General features: G+C 55.0%; 1 protein-coding gene across 3 annotated transcripts in view; it reads left to right on the top strand.

Moving 5' to 3' along the window:
- Nucleotides 1–19,730, top strand: part of SHANK3 (SH3 and multiple ankyrin repeat domains 3) — a 51,323-nt gene that overhangs the window by 5,816 nt on the left and 25,777 nt on the right. For all 3 annotated transcript variants that reach the window (XM_058567999.1, XM_058568001.1, XM_058568000.1), the window contains exons 9-17: nt 394–460; nt 6,122–6,395; nt 9,329–9,522; nt 10,697–10,810; nt 16,190–16,265; nt 16,559–16,641; nt 17,753–17,877; nt 17,979–18,111; nt 19,071–19,151. In XM_058567999.1, coding sequence (XP_058423982.1) covers nt 394–460; nt 6,122–6,395; nt 9,329–9,522; nt 10,697–10,810; nt 16,190–16,265; nt 16,559–16,641; nt 17,753–17,877; nt 17,979–18,111; nt 19,071–19,151 — 1,147 coding nt within the window. The remainder of the gene's footprint in view (nt 1–393; nt 461–6,121; nt 6,396–9,328; nt 9,523–10,696; nt 10,811–16,189; nt 16,266–16,558; nt 16,642–17,752; nt 17,878–17,978; nt 18,112–19,070; nt 19,152–19,730) is intronic.

The raw sequence follows: 19,730 nt of genomic DNA, 5'->3' as shown, positions 1-19,730 counted from the left end.
AGCCCGGTGGGTCTGGGCACGTCTAGAGGGGCCTATGGGGTGACTGCATGCAGGGGCGAGGGGAGGGAAGCAAGAGGAGACTGACAGGTGTGAGGCAACCGTGGCCCACAGCTGAGATGGGAAGGACGGTGTGTGTGGAGGAGCCATTAAGAGAATAGATAAGGGGACCAGCATGCCCTAGTTTGTCCAAAACTGTCCCAGTTTTAGCTCTGAAAGTCTTATGTCCCAGGAAACCCCTCTGTCCCAAGCAGACTGGGGTGGTGGGTTAGACAGGGGCCTGGGGCCCCCAACTGAGGACGACCCCACAGAGGAGCCCAAGAAGGAGCCACCAGTGGCCACAGCTGGTGAGTTTGTGCCATTGAGCCTCCCTTCCCTGCCCCTCCCGTCCTGCAGGTAGCCATCATCGCAGGGAACTTTGAGCTTGCTGAGGTCATCAAGACCCACAAAGACTCAGATGTTGGTGAGTTCTGCCCACCCCAGTCCCTGTGCAATGTGGATTGTGGGGTTGTCAGGCCCAGTAGGTACAGGGGTCAGCGGGGATGTTACAAGGGAGCCCCCCATGCCCTGAGCCTCTTCTTCCAGTTCTCACCCCCAGCTGTACTCTGTTGCTCAGTGGTCCATTAGTGCCCTTGCAGGTAGGGGAATGTGCTGAGGAAAGGGCTTGTGTAGAGTGGACAAAGGGTCAGGGTCATGGTCAAGGGCATGGTTAGGTTAGGGTCAGGGTCAAGGGCATGGTTAGGTTAGGGCTGTGAGTTGAGGCCAGTGCTGGGTTTAGGGATCAACGTAGTTTGAGAGTGGGGTTTAAGTTAGGGTCAAGGTTAATTTCCCATTAGGTCATATGAAGGGACAGCAGGGGACATGGGGCAGTGGATCTTAGCCACTGACCCTCAGCGTTTCACTCCAGCTTGGAACAAGAACTAGTTTAAGTGGCCCATAGTGTGTCGCAATATGACGAGATCGTGTAAATGTGTATGTGAAGAAAGCAAAACACAGTGATGAGTGCAAATGGAAAAGGGCGGCAGCTGGACTCCAGGTGGGGGCTCTGAGCTCTCGGCAGCCAGTGCATGAAGGGGGCCTGGTATGTGCGTGGCTCATGGTCCCCGCAGGAAAACCAGGAGATGCCATCCAGCCCAGACAGGAGGACAGGCCAGCTGTCACTTCGACCTGAGGGAGGTCCCCACCCACTCCCATGTCACTGGTGGGTGTGGGGCGGGTCTGGGACCTGTCCTGGGTATTCTGCCGTCCCTCCCTTGTGTGGCGGGGCTGGGGCTGTGGGAGAAAGGTGGGTCTCCCCTCCTGGAAAGAGTATTTTCTGGCCAGAGGCCACCCCCTCCAGCTACCTGGCCACATAGGGCCTCTCTTCTCAGCTTCCTCTGTGTCCTAGGTGGACCAGGCTTTTCTGCCCACATCTCTCTCTGGAACACAGACTCCCAACCTCCCCTTTTTGCCTTGAGTGTGATATCCCCGTTTTTAAAAATTTTAAAGTGATAGTGGACAGCAGAGGATTAGGGCTGGTCTTAGGGTCAGAATCCTTCTTGGTTCTAACGTGAGGTTTCGGTCAGGGGTGGGGTTGAACTTTGGACCAGGGTTAAGATTAAGGTCAAGTTCCTGTTTCAGGACACTTGCTCTATAGAGTCTCCCCTAAACAAACCTCCCTCCAGTAAGGCTTGGTTATGAGCCCCTCACGCCCCCAGCAGAGTCAGGGGACCACGATAATGGACAGACTGTCCACGGGTGTGGGCAGACCCTCAAGCAGCAGCACCTCAAGTGCAGCCAGCATCAGAGATGCATGTTGAGTAAATGACTGAGCTGATGAAGTGTGCAGGATGGCGGTCCAGGTTCTGGTGGGGAGAGAACTGTGATGAGGTTTGCGTTTGAATTAGGGGTGAGAGACAGAGCAAGGGCTCCATTTATGGTCTGGTTGGGGCTGGTAGGTGCTTTGGTCGTTAGCCTGGGAGAACCCTGGTTTGTGGACGTGTGGGGTCCTCTTTTCTGCTGATTGTCTAACCATGGGAAAGCTGCTTAGGACCTCTGTGCCTCAATTTCTCTTTAGTAAAATATGGTCTTTTATGGTTATTTGCATCCCCTTTCCACCTCTGACCTCGTGGGATTTGATTCTGTGGGTCTGGACTCTGGCAGGTGGCCTTGGTCCAGCTGACTGGAGGGAGGGGGCTTGTCTGTGGTCCAGGCCGAGAGGCGGGGAGGCCCCAGCTGCCCCTCATCTTCATGTTGTGGACAGAGATGCTGGGGTCACCATTATTGCAACTTACTGGCTGGCTGACCCAGAGTACGCTCACCTGGTAGGTGTTAGGCGTGCCGGCGCTGAGCCGAGGCGTGGAGCGGGCATTCATAGTTGTTAGTTCCAATGTGGCCATTGGCTCTGCTGGCCGTTCACTCTTGCCTGCTCAGGTGTCACCCATACATTCAGATGACACAGCCAGATGTCCCTGAGCTACGGGGTAATGTATTCATGAGTATTTACTATAAGCTTTGTTATCGTAATTCACCCTCTCTACAATCCCCCAACAAGTGATCATCATTAGTCCATTTTTACAGAGGAGGAAACTGAGGCACAGAGCGGGCTCATGGCAGAGCCTGTCTTCAGATCTGGGCGATCCAGGTGTCCGTTCTTGTCAGCCCCCACTCCCTCTGCACACATTCACTTCCAGGACACTCCCTCAGTGACATTCACAAGTTGCCAAGTCCCACTCCAGCTTGGGGACCTTGGGTAGGGCCTGTACACAGAGGAGGAGCCGGAGGGAGGCTCTGCCCATCCAGCCTCCTTCCTCTTTCTCAGGGAAGGAGCCCACCTGGAGGGGTCTGGTAGGCTGGGAACCTGTCACCCTTCAGAGCACAGGACACCTCAAAGCCTCTTGGCAGTCTCCTCTAGGCTGACAGGCCTGAAGCAAGGATGCTGGCCTGGGAGTGGCCAGCTCTGCTCCCTGGCTTCTGTTGCCTTGGGCCATCTTCGGTCCACATTCTCTCCCACCCTCTCTCACACACACACTTTCGAGCACACATCTGTCCCACAGTGCTTTTGATGAGTGCACTAGGGAAGTGCTTCTCACACTGTAATGTGCATTTGAGTCACCCAGGGGTCTTCTTAAATGCAGATTCTGACTCAGCGGGTCTAGGTGGAGCCTGGATACTGCATTTCTAAGGAGCTCCAGCCCCAAGGCGAGGCTGCTGGTCTGTGGCCCACACTTTGCATAACAGGAATCTAGAACAGGGCTTGGCAAACGATGCCCCACAGGCCAAATCCAGCCCACAGTCTGCTTTTTTTGTTTTTAAATTGAGGCTTTAAAATTGAAGATTTAAATTTCATTTAAAATTAAATTCACATAACATAAAGTTAACTATTTTAAACTAAGTCAGTGGTATTTAGTATATTCACAGTGTTGTGCAACCAACTCTATTGAATTCATCACCCCAAAAGGAAACCCCGGATAGATTAAGCAATTATTCCATATTCCCCTCTCCCTCAACCCCTGTCAACCATTAACCTACTTTCTATCTGTTTGGATTTACCTATTCCGGATATTCCATATAAACAGAATCATACAGTATGTGACCCTTGGTGTTTGGCTTCTTTCAGTCAGCGTGTTTTCAGGCTTTATCCATATTGTAGGATGTATCATTACTTAATTCCTTTTACGGCTGAATAATATTCCATTGTTTGTATATATGACATTTTGTTTATCCATTCATCCTTCAGTGGACACTTGGGTTGTTTCTACCTTTTGGCTATTGTGAATATTGCTGCTATGAACATGTGTCAAATGTATTTGTTTGAATACCTGTTTTCAGTTATTTTGGGTATATACTTAGGAGTGGAATTGCTGGGTCATATGATAATTCTATATTTAACTTTTTGAGGAACTGCCAAATTGTTTTCCACCATTTTATGTTCCCACCAGCAATGTATGAGTTTCAAATTCTTCAAATCCTTGTCAATACTTGTTATTACCAGTTTTTTTGATTGTAGCCATTCTAGTCGGTCTAACGAGGTATTTCATTGTGGTTTTGATTTGCATTTCTCTAATGGCTAATGATGTTGAACATCTTTTCATGTGCTTATCGGCCATTTGTATATCTTCTTTAGAGGAATCTTAAGTCCTTTGCTCATTTTTAAATTGCTCATAGAATGAATTAGGAAATGTTCCTTCCCCTTCTGTTTTTTGGAAGAGTTTGAGAAGGATTAGCATTAATTCTTAAGTGTTTGGTAGAATTCATCAGCGATGCCTTTGATGCTGGACTTTTCTTTGTTGGGACATTTGTGATTATGGATCCAATCTCTTTGCTTGTTATAGGTCTGTTTAGATTTTCTGTTTCTTCTTGAGTCAGTTTTGGTAATTTGTGTTTTTCCAGAAGTTTGTTGATCTCATCTAGCCTATCTAATGTGTCGGCATACAATTGTTCTTAGTATTCTCACGTTTCCTTTTTAATTCTATAAGATTGGTAGTAATACCCCAAATTTTATTTGTGATTTTAGTTATTTGTGTTCCTCTTCTCCTTTTTTATCTTAGTCTAGCTAAAAGTTTGTCAATTTTGTTGATATTTTCAAAGAACCAACTTTTGGTTTCATTGATTCTTTCTGTATTTCTATTTTGTTTATCTCTGTCTGTTCTTTACTTTTTCCTTCCTTCTGCTAGCTTTGCATTTGATTTGCTTCTCTTTTTTTAATTCCTTAAGATGTGCAATTAGGTTATTGATTTGAGAGCTTTATTCTTTTTTAACGTAGATGTTTACAGCTATAAATTTCCTTCTTAGTCCTGCTTTTGCTGTATCCCATAAATTTTGGTATGTTGTATTTCTGTTGTCATTTTCTCAAAGTCTTTTCTAATTTTCCTTGTGATTTCTATTTTGACACATTGGTTGTTTAAGAGTGTGTTGTTTAATTTTCACATATTTGAGAATTTTCCAGTTTTTTTCTGTTCTTGATTTCTAGCTTTATTCCATTGTGATTGGAGAAGATACTTTGTATGATTTCAGTCTTGTTAAATTTATTGAGACTTGTTTTGTAGCCCAACAAATGGTCTATCCTGGAGAATATTCTTTGTGCATTTGAGAATAATATGTATTCTGCTTTTGTTTTGTGGAGTGTTCTCTCTCTATATATCTGTTAGGTCTAATTGGTTCAAGGTGTCTGTCATTATTGATCTTCTTTCTAGATGTTCTATCCATTATTGAAAATGGGGTGTTGAAGTTTTAAATATTATTGTAGAACTGTCTATTTCTCCAAATGTGTCAATATTTGTTTCATATATTTTGATGCTCTGTTTGGTATGTATATGTTAATAATTATTAATCTATTTGTTGAATTGACAGTTTTATCAACGTTTAATGTCCTTCTCTGTCTCTTATAACACTTTTAATCTTTAAGCCTATTTTGTCTGATATTAATATGGCTACTTAGCTCTCTTTTGGTTACTGTTTACATGAAATATCTTCCTTTATCGGTTTATTTTGATCCTACTTGTATCTTTGGGTCGAAAGTGATTCTTTTGTAAATAGCATAGAGTTGGATCATGTTTTTTAAAATCACCATCTGCTTTTTAAATAAAGTTTTATTGGAACTCAGCCACATCCATTTGCTTATATATTGTTTGTGGCTGTTTTGTGCTATAGTGGCAGTGTTGTGTCCTTGCAGCAGAGACTACATGGCTCGCAAAGCCTGAAATAGTTACTATCTGATTCTTTACAGAAGTTTGCCAACCCCTGGTCTAGAACATCTTTTACAATTTCCCTGGTTATAGTCAACCACAAATGGTCCCATACAGCAGTCTTCTGGTAAGACTTGTCATGTGTAACCTGTTCTGTCTTTCCTGAAGCCTGTGAAATGGGCAGTTCCAAGAGCAGATCTGAGCATTCCCAAGACCTCATCTGGGTGACAGGAGGTGCAGGCTTCTACCCCTGAAGCTAGATCAGAGGCAGTTTGGGATGTGGCCCCCAGTGTAGCTTCAGTCATAGGGTGGCCAGCTGTCATAGTTTGCCTGGGACTGAGGCAGTTCCTGGGACATAGGATTTTAGTTGTAAAATCTGGAAAGCCCAGGCAAACCAGGACAAGTGGGTCACCTTATTTGGCTGCCCAGAGTCTCACCTGTGCACCCCCTCCCCCCAGTACCATTCAGGGAAACCCCCAGCTATGCGAAGCGGCGGCGGCTGGCTGGCCCCAGTGGCCTGGCCTCCCCTCGACCTCTGCAGCGCTCAGCCAGTGACATCAACCTAAAGGGTGAGGTGCAGCCGGCAGCTTCTCCTGGACCCTCACTGCGAAGCCTCCCCCACCAACTGCTGCTCCAGCGGCTGCAGGAAGAGAAAGACCGGGACCGGGACGGTGACCAAGAGAATGGCATCGCTGGCCCCACAGCAGGCAGGGGCAGCCAGAGCAAGATCAGGTAGGAGGGGGCTGGGAGGCCCTGGCACAGTCTAGGTGGACGGGGTGTTGGGACCCGATCCAGGAGGAGCCAGCACCAGGAGGCAGTGATGGGCTGAGGTTTGGGGTGGGGGGACTCCCAGGCCACCAGATGGGCCTCCCTGGATGGAGAAGGGAAGAACCCTGTGGGCTGGGCAGGCTCCCTCATGCTGACCTCTGTTTGGAGCTGGACTTGCCCTGGGGACAGTAGGCAGCTGAGGCAGCACATTAGGGGGAGAGGATCTGGTCAGACCTGTGGTTTAGAAAAGTTCCTGCAGTGCCAGGGAGGAGGGCGAGGGCTAGGATGTGGCAGGCTGAGTGGTGTGTGGTAGGGGATTGGGAATGGAGCTTCCTCTCCACGAGGGCTCAAAACCTACAGGTGACTCCTAGCCTGGTCCCCAAGGGGGAGTCTTGGTCTTTCCCCCACCCCTCCAGCCCCATATAACCACAAGACTCCATGGTTTCTACTCTTGACCTCTCACCAAGAACGCTGGGACCCTGAGAACCAAGGACATGCGAGGGCCTTGGCATCCCCAGAACTTAGAGCAGGACACCTGGGCTGGAGCCCCCGCCCTCGGTGGGTGTGCAGTGGGGAGTAGAAGTATGGGCACTGGCTCTCCAGGTAGACGGTTGGGTCTAGTGCAGTCCTTGCACCTGCTGACTGTGTGGCCTTGGACAGGTCAGCTAACCACCCTATACCTGGGTTTCTTGTCAGTAAGGTAGGACTAATTCTACCCAAGTCGTTTCCTTTGGGGATCCTTCTGGAACCTGGGCAGGAGAGGGGTCCCTACTGGGACCCCCTGGCACACAGCACAGGCCAGCCGCTGCTGGTTAAGGCATCTCTCCTCCCCTGTACCTTGAGGGCAGGAGACGTCTTTCTTGCTTCTTACAGTTTCCCCAGAGCCAGTGACATAGAAGGTGCTTGGGAGACATTGTTGAATGAAAGAGTTACATCAACACTGTTTTCATGATGATAGCTGGGCACAGTGGGTGTATCATCTCACATAGCCTTGACTACATGTGAGGCTGTACCCTATTAGCACCATTTTATAGATGACAGTCCTGATGCTTAGGTGGGTAAGTGACTTGTCCAAAGTCACAGAGCAAGGTAGACCTGATTCCCAAACTCTAACCTGAGTGTTCAGCAGACGGCTTGGGTGTAGCAGGAACTTATAAAAGCCATTTCTTCCTTTGCCGTTGTCCCTGCTCATGCAGCCTCCATCTGTGATGGCTCCTCTATCTTTCCATGTCTCTGCCCAGACTCCAAGGCTGTCTTTCCTGCCCCAAATCACCCCAGTTCTCCCCTGAAGCTTTTGCATTTCCCATGGATTTTCTAAGGGATGGCCCAGTGGCTAGAAGAACAAACTTTGGGATGTTTTAGTTTTGTAGAAGGGCCGCTCCTGTGGATGCCCTGCTTCGTTTATATTTTGTATATTCATTCATCCTTTCAGCAAACACGAAACTAAGACCTGCCGTGTGCAGGGCTCCAGCTCACTGCTCTATGGGGACAGCAGAATTATTATTATTTTTCTACAAACATTAGTAGGTGCCTAGGTGCCAGATGGGGTGGGAGCTAATAGCAGGGGGTCCTAGAGGTCTCAGAAGGACATTGACAGCTAGGGCCCAGGGTTAAGAGGCAGTTAGGTGGGCAGTGATCCAGCTAAGGGGCCTCCTGGTGAGTGACCAGGAAGGGCCTGAGGAAGTTTGGTGCACATGGAGAGAGAGGGGCTCCTTTGGTCAATGGAGAGAAAGTGGCATTTGAGCTGTGATTGGGGGGTAGGGGCGTGGAGGGAGGTGGCAGCTCCCCCTGGCATGTTCTGTTGGCAGAGCCTGGCATGGAGCCCCTAGCCCCCCCGAAATGTGGTGGCAGAGTCCCCACCAGCATCACAGCAAGGCAGAGAAAGGTGGGCTTGGAGCTGAGACACAATACCTTAATAACTGGCTGGGTGAACAGGATTAGAACAGTTGAGGTGTTGGCAACAGCATCATGAACAGCCCAGAGGAGGGAAAGGAAGGTACCCAACCTTGTGACTGGAGTGTAGCTAATTCTCACTCCCAGAGAGCCTGGCTCTTGGCTGAGAATGTGGGCCTGGCCTGCCTAGGTACTAGGGAGCCAGTGCAGGCTTTTGAGCAGGTCGAAGGTGGAGGACCGAGGCCGCAGGCTTGCTGCCCAGGTGGAGGGCGTCGTCCGGGGAAGGTGGTCAGCACGGAGTGGGCATGGGTGTCAGAGGCAGGTGTCCAGGAGGAGAGGACACAGGTCTGGAGGGGGATTCGGGCACCCAGCCAAAGCAGCAGTTAGGGTGTGAGGAGGCCAAGGCCCCAGTGGGGTTGCGGAGGTGGGGGCGGCCCCGCTGGCAAGCCCCTTGCGGCCGTGAGGCGGCTTTTCTGAGGTCTGACGCGCCCCCAGTCCCCTCCCCAGCTCCCACCGGGCCGCCTGACCGCCTCCCCCTTCCCCGCCTCCTCAGCCCTACCCCTTGCCCGCCTTCGGTGCACCGCATCCCCCTCGCCGTGGCCTCTCCCCTCCGTGGGGGCCGCGGGAGGAGAGGGAGGGAGGCCGCCCCGCCGCCCGCAGAGGGAGGAGCCGCGGCCGAGGAGGCGGGGCGCGCGGAGCGGCCGCGGCATGGAGCGAGCCCGGCGCGCCCGGGAGCGCAGCCCCGCGGCCCCGGAGCCCTGAGCGGGCGCGGCTCGTGCGCTGGCGGGAGCGGGCCGGGCGCGGCGGCGCGGCCCATGGAGCGGCCCCGGGCCGGGCCCCCGGCGGGCGGGCGGGTGGCGGCGGGCGGGCGGCGGGCGCTGCGGCGGCGGCTGCGGTGAGGCCGGCGGCGGGGCCGGGCCGCGCGCCATGGAGGCCCCGGGCGCCGGCTTCGCGTGCCCGCTGCCCCCCGGCATCGCGTCCGTCACCTACGTGTTCGTCTACAGCCCGAGCGGCCACGGCGGCCCCGGCCCCGCGCCCGGCCCGGGCCCGGCGCCCCCCGCGCCCCCCGCGCCGCCACCCCGGGGCCCGAAGCGGAAACTTTACAGCGCCGTCCCCGGCCGCAAGTTCATCGCTGTGAAGGCGCACAGCCCGCAGGGCGAGGGCGAGATCCCGCTGCACCGCGGCGAGGCCGTGAAGGGTGAGGGGCGCGGGGGGCGGGGTCGCGGGGCGAGCGGCGGGGACCGCGGGCCTCCTGGGGTTCACGGGTGCCCCTCTGGGGTCCCCTGCCGTGGGCCTCGGCGATCAAGGGGCTGATGCCGTTTGAGGGTCTCTGTCGTTGGGGGTATCCTTGGGAACTCTGAGCCTCTGTGGTCATTATGGGACGCATCTTCCTCTGGGATTCCTTGTGTCCCTGTGAAGGGCTCTGTGTCTGTCGCGGGGCCCGGGGGGGGGGGGTTTCTTCATGGGGTTCCTGTCATGTGGGTCCTTCTCGATTCTCTCGTTATGGGTTCCCTGTGTCACTGTAGAGGCTCCTCTTGTCGTGGGGGTATTTCTGTGCCTTGATGGGGACTGGTGTCATTGGCGTTCTGTATATTGAAGGACCCTATCCCATTACAGAGCTTCCTCAAATTGTGGGGTTCCTGTGTCACTACTGGGACTTCTTCCTTGGAAATCCTTGTGATATGTGGGGACCCTGTGGCATTGTGGGGGATATCTGTGACAATTATGTGGGTGTCTATGTATCATGAGGGTTTCTGTCACTGGGGCTTCCTGTGTTCAGGGGGGATCCTGTGCCATGACAAGCTCCTCTCAATATGAGGGTTTCTGTCATCACTGAGGTCCTGTCCTCATCAGTGCCCTGTGTCCATGGGCGCCCAAGGAGGAAACAGTTGCAAGGGTCAGCCCTCCTTGGTCCATCATATGATCTAATCCCCTGGCCACAGCACAATGATCCTGAGCTCTTGGTAGTGACCTCTGGGGTGGGCGACAGAACAAGGATGGGGGTTGGTTCAAGAGGTGGGAGGAGAGAGGTCAGCTGGGAGGGCAGGAGCAGGATGTGGCCCCTGCCTCTGCCTACTGTCTCCTCTCAAGTGTGTCCATCTGTGTGTCTCTCTGTCCCCCACATGCCCATCCTGTGCTGTGCCCATCTGTTCATTTCTCTCTTCTGTGTGGATCCTAAAATCTTCCCAGAGAAAAAGTCAGGAAGATGAAGGAAGGGAAGGGAAGAGAGAGACAGAAAGGGTGAAGGGTGGGTGGGCAGAAGCTCAGCCTGAGGTGGTGGTGGTGGTGGGAGAGGTGGTGGGAGAGGTGGTGGGAGAGGTGGGCTCCCGGCTGCTCTGCCCTGACAGCCTGTCTGGCTTCTGTCCCTCCAGTGCTCAGCATTGGGGAGGGCGGTTTCTGGGAGGGGACCGTGAAAGGCCGCACAGGCTGGTTCCCGGCTGACTGCGTGGAGGAGGTGCAGATGAGACAGTATGACACGCGGCACGGTGAGTGACCCCCATATCCCCCAGGCGGCTCCTGAAGGGTGTTGCCCCTTCCAGCTCCCCTTTGGTCTTACTTGGAGCTAAATCCACGTGGATATTCACAGAGGGAAGACTAGAGTGAACTCAAACGCACGTTTGAAGTGGACGCGAACTTGTGTACATGAGACACATGGTGCACGTACTTACAAATACATGTGCTTGCAACCTGACACCTCACAGCAGTGGAGACACGTATGACGTGCCCATAGGCTGCACATGTATGAACGTGCATCTGCCTGTGACCCCACACTTGGCTCCCAGTGACCACAGCCCCCCACCCCCATGGTCCTCACAGAAATACTGGATGCTTGGAGTATGTGGCTGGCAGACAAGTAAAGAGGTCAGTATGAGAAAAGAGGCGTCTTTCCAAAGTGGACAGATTGTCCAAGTGGGCAGTGCAGGAGACCTGGACCAGCCAAGAGGAAATGAGGCCAGTTGGGTCCAGAGGGGCTGTCGTGGGTGCCCTGGGGCCAGGATGGTCTGAGGGCAGCAGGTGGGGGCTGGCTGCATCCTTAGCCTGCACGGAGGACATGAGGATGAAGGCTATAGCTCCTGGTGAGCAGCCTCAGTCCGACCGTGGGACTGACCGCCTGGGCCTCCAGGAAGGACCCCTCTGAGTGTGGGGATCTGAAGTGGTTCTGCTAACGGAAAGCAGCAGCTGGTCCTTTTGAGGCCCCGTGCCAGAGTTGGCCATGTGTCCAGGGTGTACCCTTGCAATGAGCACTCAGGGGTCCTGGAGGCCCCCAAACCTATGAGTGTTACTTGTGGCCCAGAGAGCTGGTACAATGAGGGAGCTCCCTCCTGGTGGTGGCCCATAGTGGTCACCAGTGGTGTGTCTCGACCAAGGGTGTATGTGTCTCTCCTTCTGCTCAGGAAAGGCTTGGGCCCAGGGCTGCTATGCTCCCTTGCCCTGGGTTGAGAGTTCCCAGGGGAGCCTGCCCCTGTGTGGCCTGGACCCTGTGGAGCGTGGCAGAGGCCCATGGAGGCAGGAGTGTGGCCGCTGACCCTCTCCTTAGCAGGTGTCTTTACTCCTTCACTTGGGCATTCCTTGTCTTGCCCTGATGGGTCTCCTGGTGGTTGACAGTGTAGAAGGCACACAAGCCCCTGTTGTCTGCCTGTGGAGGGTGAGTCGGGTAGCGTGTCTAGGTGGGAATGATTTCAGAGGTTTGAGGCCTGGTGCCAACTGGGCAGGGGAGGGCAGGAGAGGAGGGCCTCCAGACCTGTTGAGTGGGAATGGGTCCTGTGCTCCCCCATGGGGTGGACAATGAAGGTTCTGGTTTGAGAACTGTGTGGGTCCAGGGGCAGTTGGCCTTGAGTCTGAATCTGGGGAGAGAGAGGGAGGTCTGGACTGGAGTCGCGTTTTAGGAATAGCAAATGTGTATTTGGTGTCAGACTTGTGCTCGACCCTGTGTTGGGAGCCAGGATCACAGAGGTTGGCCCTGCCCAGAGAGGAGCAGGCGTGCACAGCAGTTACAACAGATGCATTAATGTATGGCTGCAATGGAGGCGTGAGCACAAGGGAGCTCCCTGGGTTGGCCTGAAGGAGTCAGAGAAGGCTTCAAAGTGGAGGCGTTGTTTGAGCTGAGCTTTGGTGGATGACTAGGAGTCCTCTAGGTGGTCAGCCGATGGGGGTGGGGCCAGTGTCCATTTGCCAGAGCATGGCATGCCGTTCTAGATCTGCACGTGCTGGCAGCTGGCGTGCTCCCAGCAGTGTCAGGGTGCTTGGCATGGTTTTAAGCACTTTTACATATAGGAATTCAGTGACTCGTCCCAACAGGTCTGGAAGGTGGGGACAGTTGTTGTTAGCCCACTTCTAGGAGGGCAGGTCCCATGGCCTAAGGGGTAGAGTCTTATTTGTGACATAGGCAGTGGGCTGCAGGGTCCGTGCTGTAGCCACCACACCTTATGGGCTCCAGCTGAGTGAAACCTGTGTGTGCAGTGAGGGGTGGCAGGGCTGGAGTGGAGAGCGTGAGGCCAGTCAGGTGGCTGTGGGCCCGGGGGAGGATGGTGGGACTGAAGTTTGTGGCAGTGGTGCAGGAGCAGACTGGGGGTGCTGTCTTGGTTGTGCAGATTGTTTAGAATTGCGGTGAAGGCCCAGGCAGGGCAGGGTGAGGAGTTGGAGAGGGGGTGGGCAGGGGTAGGCTGAAGTCACAGAGGGAGAGGGGAGAGTGCACAGCATAACCAGTGAAGAAGCTGTAAGTCCTCAGGCAATTGCGGGGCTCCTAGGCGGGGTGGCTCTGGGGTTTGTCACCCAGGGGAGTGTCAGAAGATACCTGGGTAGATGGGAGCATTTCATGAGTGGGCAGAGGGAGAGAGGCCTACGGAGGCTGCCTGCTGGAAGGGGTGGGAGTAACCTCTGTCCTCAGCTGCAAGCCCAGCTCAACAGCTGTTCTGGGCAGAGTCTCTGATCTGGGACCCTGGGGCTGAGTTCTGCCAGAGGCCAGAGGGCAGCCCAGGAACAGGAACCTGATTCCAACAGGCCCAGATCCAAAGAAAGATCTGTTTCTGAGACTGGAGTGGGGACAGACAGGAACTTAGAGGCCAAGGAGGGGACACTGTGCCAGCATGTGTGGGCCAGGCTGATGTCCAGGGTCAGCAGGCAGCGTGCCTCCATAGCACCTGTTTGGAGCCGGAGGAGTGAAGGGAGCGGCTGCAGCAGGGTTGCACTGCGAAGCCCTGTGTACTCTGGAGGCTGGTTTGTAGGACCCTGGAAAGCTGTGGCTCCCCCCTCCTTCTCTCCCTCCCTCCTCCCCTTCTTTTCAGTACTGGGGGGCTCATGCTGTATGTTTTCACTTCAGCTGGCTTTTATGTGTCTGATTAATAAAACAGGAAAATGAATTTGTGTTATGTAATAAATACAATTTGGTTGACAAAATCTAAAAATGGGAGGCTAGTGAACTGTGGAGTTTAGGGGGGTCCTTCTGCAGGCAGGTGCCGTGAACATTTGTGAAGTTGGGTCGATGTGGAGAAGGGTTTGGTGCCCCCCTGAGCAGTGGTGATGGGGCCTGGCCTGCTCTGGCCTTGGGAATGGCAGGATGGTGGACCGTGGGTGCTGGTGCCCTGCGGAGGGTCTCAGTCCTGGTGGGCAGTGTGTGGGAAGAAGAGAGAAGAGAGCAGGGGAGCACGTGGGAGGGTGCCAGGGTGATAAAATTACAGGCCATCAGAACCTAGGGGACCCTCCAAGGTGAATTTTCATACTCTGTAAAGAGGGGCTCAAAGGGGACTGTTGACTTTCCAAGAATCACACAAGTTAGTGGCAGGGTCCTGAAATCTGGACCAATACTTTTCTTGACATCTGTGTTTTCTGATATTAGTAGGAACTCTTTCTTCTTTCTGTCCAGCCACTGCTCCATCTACTCTTAGATCCATCTATCCTCTGACTCACCCACCCATCCTGCCATCCATCTACTCATCCATCAACCCACCCAGTCAACCCAGTCCACCCCAACCCCTCCTTCCACCCATCCACCCACCCAGTCCATCTGTCCATCTATTGATCCATCCATTCATCAGTCTACCAATCTAGTTATTCCCTTTCCATCAACTCACCCAGTCTCCCTGTCCATCCATTTACCCATCTTCTACACTTTCACCATCCATCCCTCCCAGCTCTCTTTCCCTCCGTCTACTTATATATCCATTTTGTCTTTTGATCTATCCTTCTGTCTCTTATTCCATTCATCCTTCCATCCCTCCTTCATATATCCATCCACCCACCTACCCACCCAGCCAGTTGTCCACCTGTCTGTTCTTCCAGTTAGCGTTTAGAGTGCCTGTTATGTGCCAGGTACTGTGGTAGGTGCTAGGATACCAGAAATAAATGAGATGTGGTCCTTATCCACAAGGAGCTCACAATTAGTGGAGGACAGGTCATCAAAAATCATGGGTCCCCTCTCTGATCTCCTTTCCTACCACTTTCTCTTGCTCCCTCTGCTCCAGCTGCACAGGCTGCTCACTGTCCCTTGAACACCCCAAGCCAGTGCCTGCCATGTGGGCTTTGCCCTGAGCACATGGGCTCCCAGGAAGCCCTTTATCCATATAATCTGCTGGGTGCTCTGTCACGTCCTTGCACCTTTGCTCAACTCTCCCTTCCTGGTGAGGCTTTCACATGACCACCTAGAACTGCAAACTTTCTCTGTACCCCATCCTGCTTACTTTTCTCTTAACACTTACCAGCATTTGACATGTGATGTATGTACCTATCTCTTGTGTCTGTTCTCTCTCTCTTCGAATAGATCATAAACTCCACAGGGTAGAGGCTTTGTTCTGTTCTCTTCTGTGTTTTCAGAGCCTAAAACAAACAGTGCTTGGTACATAGTAGGAGCTCAGTAAATACTTGTTGAATGAGTAAATTAAGCTTGAGAAATGCTAAAATGAAAGAGAATGAGGGAGGAGCTGAGAGATGAAATGGGAGGTGGTGGTAGAGCCATCTTGGGGACCTTCCCAGGTCCTGGAGACCTGAAGACAGAGATGCGGGAAAGCCCGGAGGGGCAGGAGTGGGTGCTAGGGTACAGGAGAATCTGATTTACAGGCAGCTGGAGAAGTAAGCCTGGAGCAGGGAGGGTTGTGGCTGGAGGTGAGGATTAGAACCTGCAGGCTTGCAGGAAATCAGTGAGGCCAAGGGTGGGGCAGCGGGCAGACAGCTGGCCAGCTCTGCAGTGGCTCTGAGGGACTTTGAGATCAAGAGTACAGATGAGGACAAAGCTCTGTGGGATGCAGTGACATCAGGGAAGGGGACCCAGCCCCCCACACCTGGACCCCTTGCCCACTCAGAGCCAGGGTGTGGAGCAAGGGACCCCATGAGGTTGAGCATCAGTGGGCTGTTGTGAGGGATTCAGTGAAGACAAATGTCGCTTCCATGCCAGTGCACATGAGTATATAGCATGACACTTGCACATGACTACGGGTCACACACACAAACATGCATGTGCACAAGCACATGCATGAACACTTACACGCTACTGTGGGCCACACACATGTGCATACACACATTCACACCTTCTTTGCTGTTAGGCTGGGACTTGCTGACTCTCTCTGTGGTTGGCCCTGGCCTTCTCCTGTCTGCTGTGTGCAGCCACTCAGGAGAGAGATGAGCCACAGCTCCTGCCCCGTTCGGCACCCTGACCCCCAGAGGCCAAAATTTCCCACATGGTCCCCTTGGCCTTCTTACCTTAGGACCTCTGGGCCCAGGACCCCAGGATTTGAGCCCCCTCACTTCCATGTGGTCACAATCAGGCGAGGGGTGTGTGTGTGTGGGCAGAGGCTGGTGACCAGGATGGTTGAGGGGCAGTTCAGGCCAGTGGGAGGATGTGACCCTCCATCAGCTCCTGAAACTCCCCTCAGAAACCCGGGAGGACCGGACGAAGCGACTTTTCCGCCACTACACAGTGGGCTCCTATGACAGCCTCACTTCACACAGGTACACGCGGGGGCAGGTGGGCAGGTGGGCGGGTGGGCACCCATGCGGATGGGACGTCAGATGTGGAGGGAGGCTGAGAGCTGGTTGATGAGGCCTGGGGGTGAAGAGGTCAGAGGAGGGAGGGTTGGTGCCCAGCCCACCTCTGTCTTCTGCCTTCCCAGGTCAGATCAAGGACACCTCCAGGGGGTGGGCCGTGCCTGAGGGATCCTGTTTGGGGCACATGTCGGGGTCAGTCTGGCCAGCCATGCTCTCTGGCAGGGTTCTCCTCACCCCTCTCTGCTTTCCTCCATCAGCGATTATGTCATTGACGACAAGGTGGCCATCCTGCAGAAACGGGACCATGAGGGCTTCGGTTTCGTGCTCCGGGGGGCCAAAGGTAATGAAGGGTGGGGGGAGCCACGTGTGTGTGTGGGGCTGGCATGTCAGGGTGGCAGGGGCTGTGCACTGCTTGCAGCGTCTTGTGTTTTACCTCTGTTCTCTTCCCTGCCTCGCCCCTGGCTGATGCCTCACTCCTGCTCTGCTCCCTGCCTAATCCCTGGCCTCCTTCCTGTTATACTCCTATGCCCCCCAGCTTCACCCCTGCCCCCCAGCTTCACCCATGTCCCCCAAGCTTCACCCCACCTCCCAACCTTCACCCCTGTTCCCAGCTTCACCCAGTCCCCCAGCTTCACCCCTGCTCCCCAGCTTCACCTCTGCCCCTCAGCTTTCACTGTCCCCCAAGCTTCACCCCTGCCCCCTTCACCCCTGCCCCGCAGCTTCACCCCTGCCCCCTTACCTCACCCCTGTCCCCCAACTTCACCTCATCCCCAAGGTTCACCCCGTCCCCCAGCCTCCCAGCTTCACCCCTGTCCACTTGCCTCACCCCTGTCTCCCAGCTTTACCTCTGTCCCGCAGCTTCACCCCCGCCCTACTGTCTTCCCCTTCCCCCCAGCCTCACCCCTGCCCCCAGTCTCACCACTGCCCCCCAGCCTCAGCCTTTCCCTCCAGCTTCACCCCTGCCCCCTAGCCTCAGCCCCTCCCCCAGGTTCACCTCTGCCCCCTGACTCACCCTTGCCCCCTAGCCTTCCCCGTCCCTGCGGCCTCACCCTTGTCCTCTGACTGGCCCCTGCCCCTTTCCTTTTCTGGCCCCACCCTTCCTTGCCTCTCTTCTGTGACGGTGTTCCTTGTTTGGAATGTCTCAATATGGGACATGTCTTCCCCTCACTGATTTCCAGGATCTCTGCTGTAGCGTGCCTAATGGAATGTCAGCCTTTCTGGTGGGGGTGAGTGGGGAGTTTCTCAGAGGAGGATGTCCCGGATTCCTAGGCTGGCTCTTCTTGCACTGGGCAGACCCTGCCTGCTGACCCCCAGCCCCAGGTCACACTGCCCCCGGTGGTCATCTGTCCAGCGTGGTGAAATGCTTGTGGGAGGTTGCTGTGTCACAGCCACCTCCACCTGGACCACGCTGGCGAAGTGCCTTCCTAATTGCCCCCATGCCCACCCTGCAGCAGAGACCCCCATCGAGGAGTTCACGCCCACGCCGGCCTTCCCAGCTCTACAGTATCTGGAGTCGGTGGATGTGGAGGGCGTGGCCTGGAGGGCCGGGCTGCGCACGGGAGACTTCCTCATCGAGGTGAGGCTCATCCTTACCTGTGCAGCCAGGTGGGGTGCTGACCTCTGAGCCCTGAGGAGGACACACCTGACTGGCCCCACCCTCCCGCCTATCTGTCCTAGGTGAATGGGGTGAACGTGGTGAAGGTGGGACACAAGCAGGTGGTGGCTCTGATCCGCCAGGGCGGGAACCGCCTCATCATGAAGGTTGTGTCAGTGACAAGGAAGCCAGAAGAAGATGGGGCTCGGCGCAGAGGTGAGGGTTCAGGCTTCAGACCTCTGTGCTCAGACTCTCCCCTCTGACTCCTGACCTTAGAACTTTGACTCTAGGCCTACCTTCCTCTCCCCACCCCTTGACCCCAGACTGCTGATATTGGATACCTGAACCTAGGCAAAACACCCACATTCAAGGCCTGATGGCTTCCCAGTCCCTAATGTTAGACTGCTAACCCTGGCCCCCGGCCTCTGACCCCGACCCCAGGTTGCCGCTCCTCAGATCCCCGCCCCCTCCTTTCCGGCATCCCCCCCCCCCCCCCAGTCCCTGGCGTGGAAGAGCCCTCCTTCCCTTCCCGACACTGCAAGCAGCTGCCTGGAGGCCGGGGTTGTCATAGCAACTGTGAGGTTGACGCTGCCGCTGCCGCTTATTGTCGGAGGGAAGGGGGAGGTGGCACCTGAGGGAAGAGGAAAAGCGTCTTCTCCCCGCGCCGACGTCGCGGCACAGTCAGGGCCCAGGAGGCTTTGCCGGCCTGGCCCAGCCAGCCCAGGCCCTGGCTCTGCTGACCACACCCTGGTCCCCCGAGGGGCAGTGTCCTCCAGGACCTGGGGGAGCCCTGGAGCAGCAGGAGCCTGCCTGCCGGGAGACCCCTCCCAGCCCCCACCCATGGCTCTGGTGCCCCCTTGCTCAGCCCTCGGAGCTTACAGGGTGGGCACTCAGGCTGGAGCTGGCCAGCACTGTGTCCCCCACTGTGGCCCTTGACCACCTCCTGAGGCCCCGACTGCCCCGGCCGAGCCTGGCCCTCAGCACCCCCTGAGCCCCCAGCGCCATGAAGAAGTTTGCGTCTAGCCGCAGCCTGAACAAGATCCTGGCGCAGTGCGACTCGTCCTCACGGGAGTATGAGGAGATCCAGGCGGTGGAGCGCAAGTGGCACCTGCACCTGGCCACGCCGCGCTGCCTGCTGCTGGACAGGAGGCCCAAGGCCTCTCTCTTCTTTGCAGCCCCACCGCCCCCCAAGAGGGCCCCCAGCACCACGCTGACCCTGCGCTCCAAGTCCATGACGGCTGAGCTTGAGGAACTTGGTGAGCGGCGGGGGCAGCAGTGGGCAGACAGCCCAGGGTGGGAGGCCAGGCAGAGTGAGCTGGGGCCAAAGCCAGGCAGAGACGGGAGGAAGGACAGACAGACAGACATATGAACAGGTCAAAGGTGAATGGGTGTGGAGTGGTGCAGAAATTGGGCATCTGTGGCGTGAGGAGGGGACGACACATGGATGGGGTGAAGGCTGAAAGGCTGGGCGACGGGGCCGGAGATGGACAGTGGGACAGCTGGGACTGATGGCCAGGGAGCAGGGCCTGGCCCACCAGTGTGTTTGCATGCGCGTGCTGCCTCTGGCTCTCCACATCTCTAGTCTGACTTGACTCCTTCATGACACAGGAGTCAGGGGACCTGGGCTCTGCTCCTGGCTCTTCCAGCACTAGCTGTGTGACCTTTGCATTTATTTTACCCTCTCAGCACCTGCTCACTCATCGGTTAAGCAGAGGTCATGACAGGGAGCTGCTGACCTCACAGGGCCATGTGAACATTGCTGGTATGAGGGGACAGGCCCTTGTGAGCTGCAGGAGGCAAACAGGAGCTTGTCAGGGCTTTGATGGGTCATGTTA

The sequence above is a fragment of the Diceros bicornis genome, chromosome 25 (genome assembly GCF_020826845.1).
Source record: "Diceros bicornis minor isolate mBicDic1 chromosome 25, mDicBic1.mat.cur, whole genome shotgun sequence".
NCBI lineage: Eukaryota > Metazoa > Chordata > Mammalia > Perissodactyla > Rhinocerotidae > Diceros > Diceros bicornis.
This window is presented reverse-complemented; position numbering and strand designations above follow the sequence as displayed.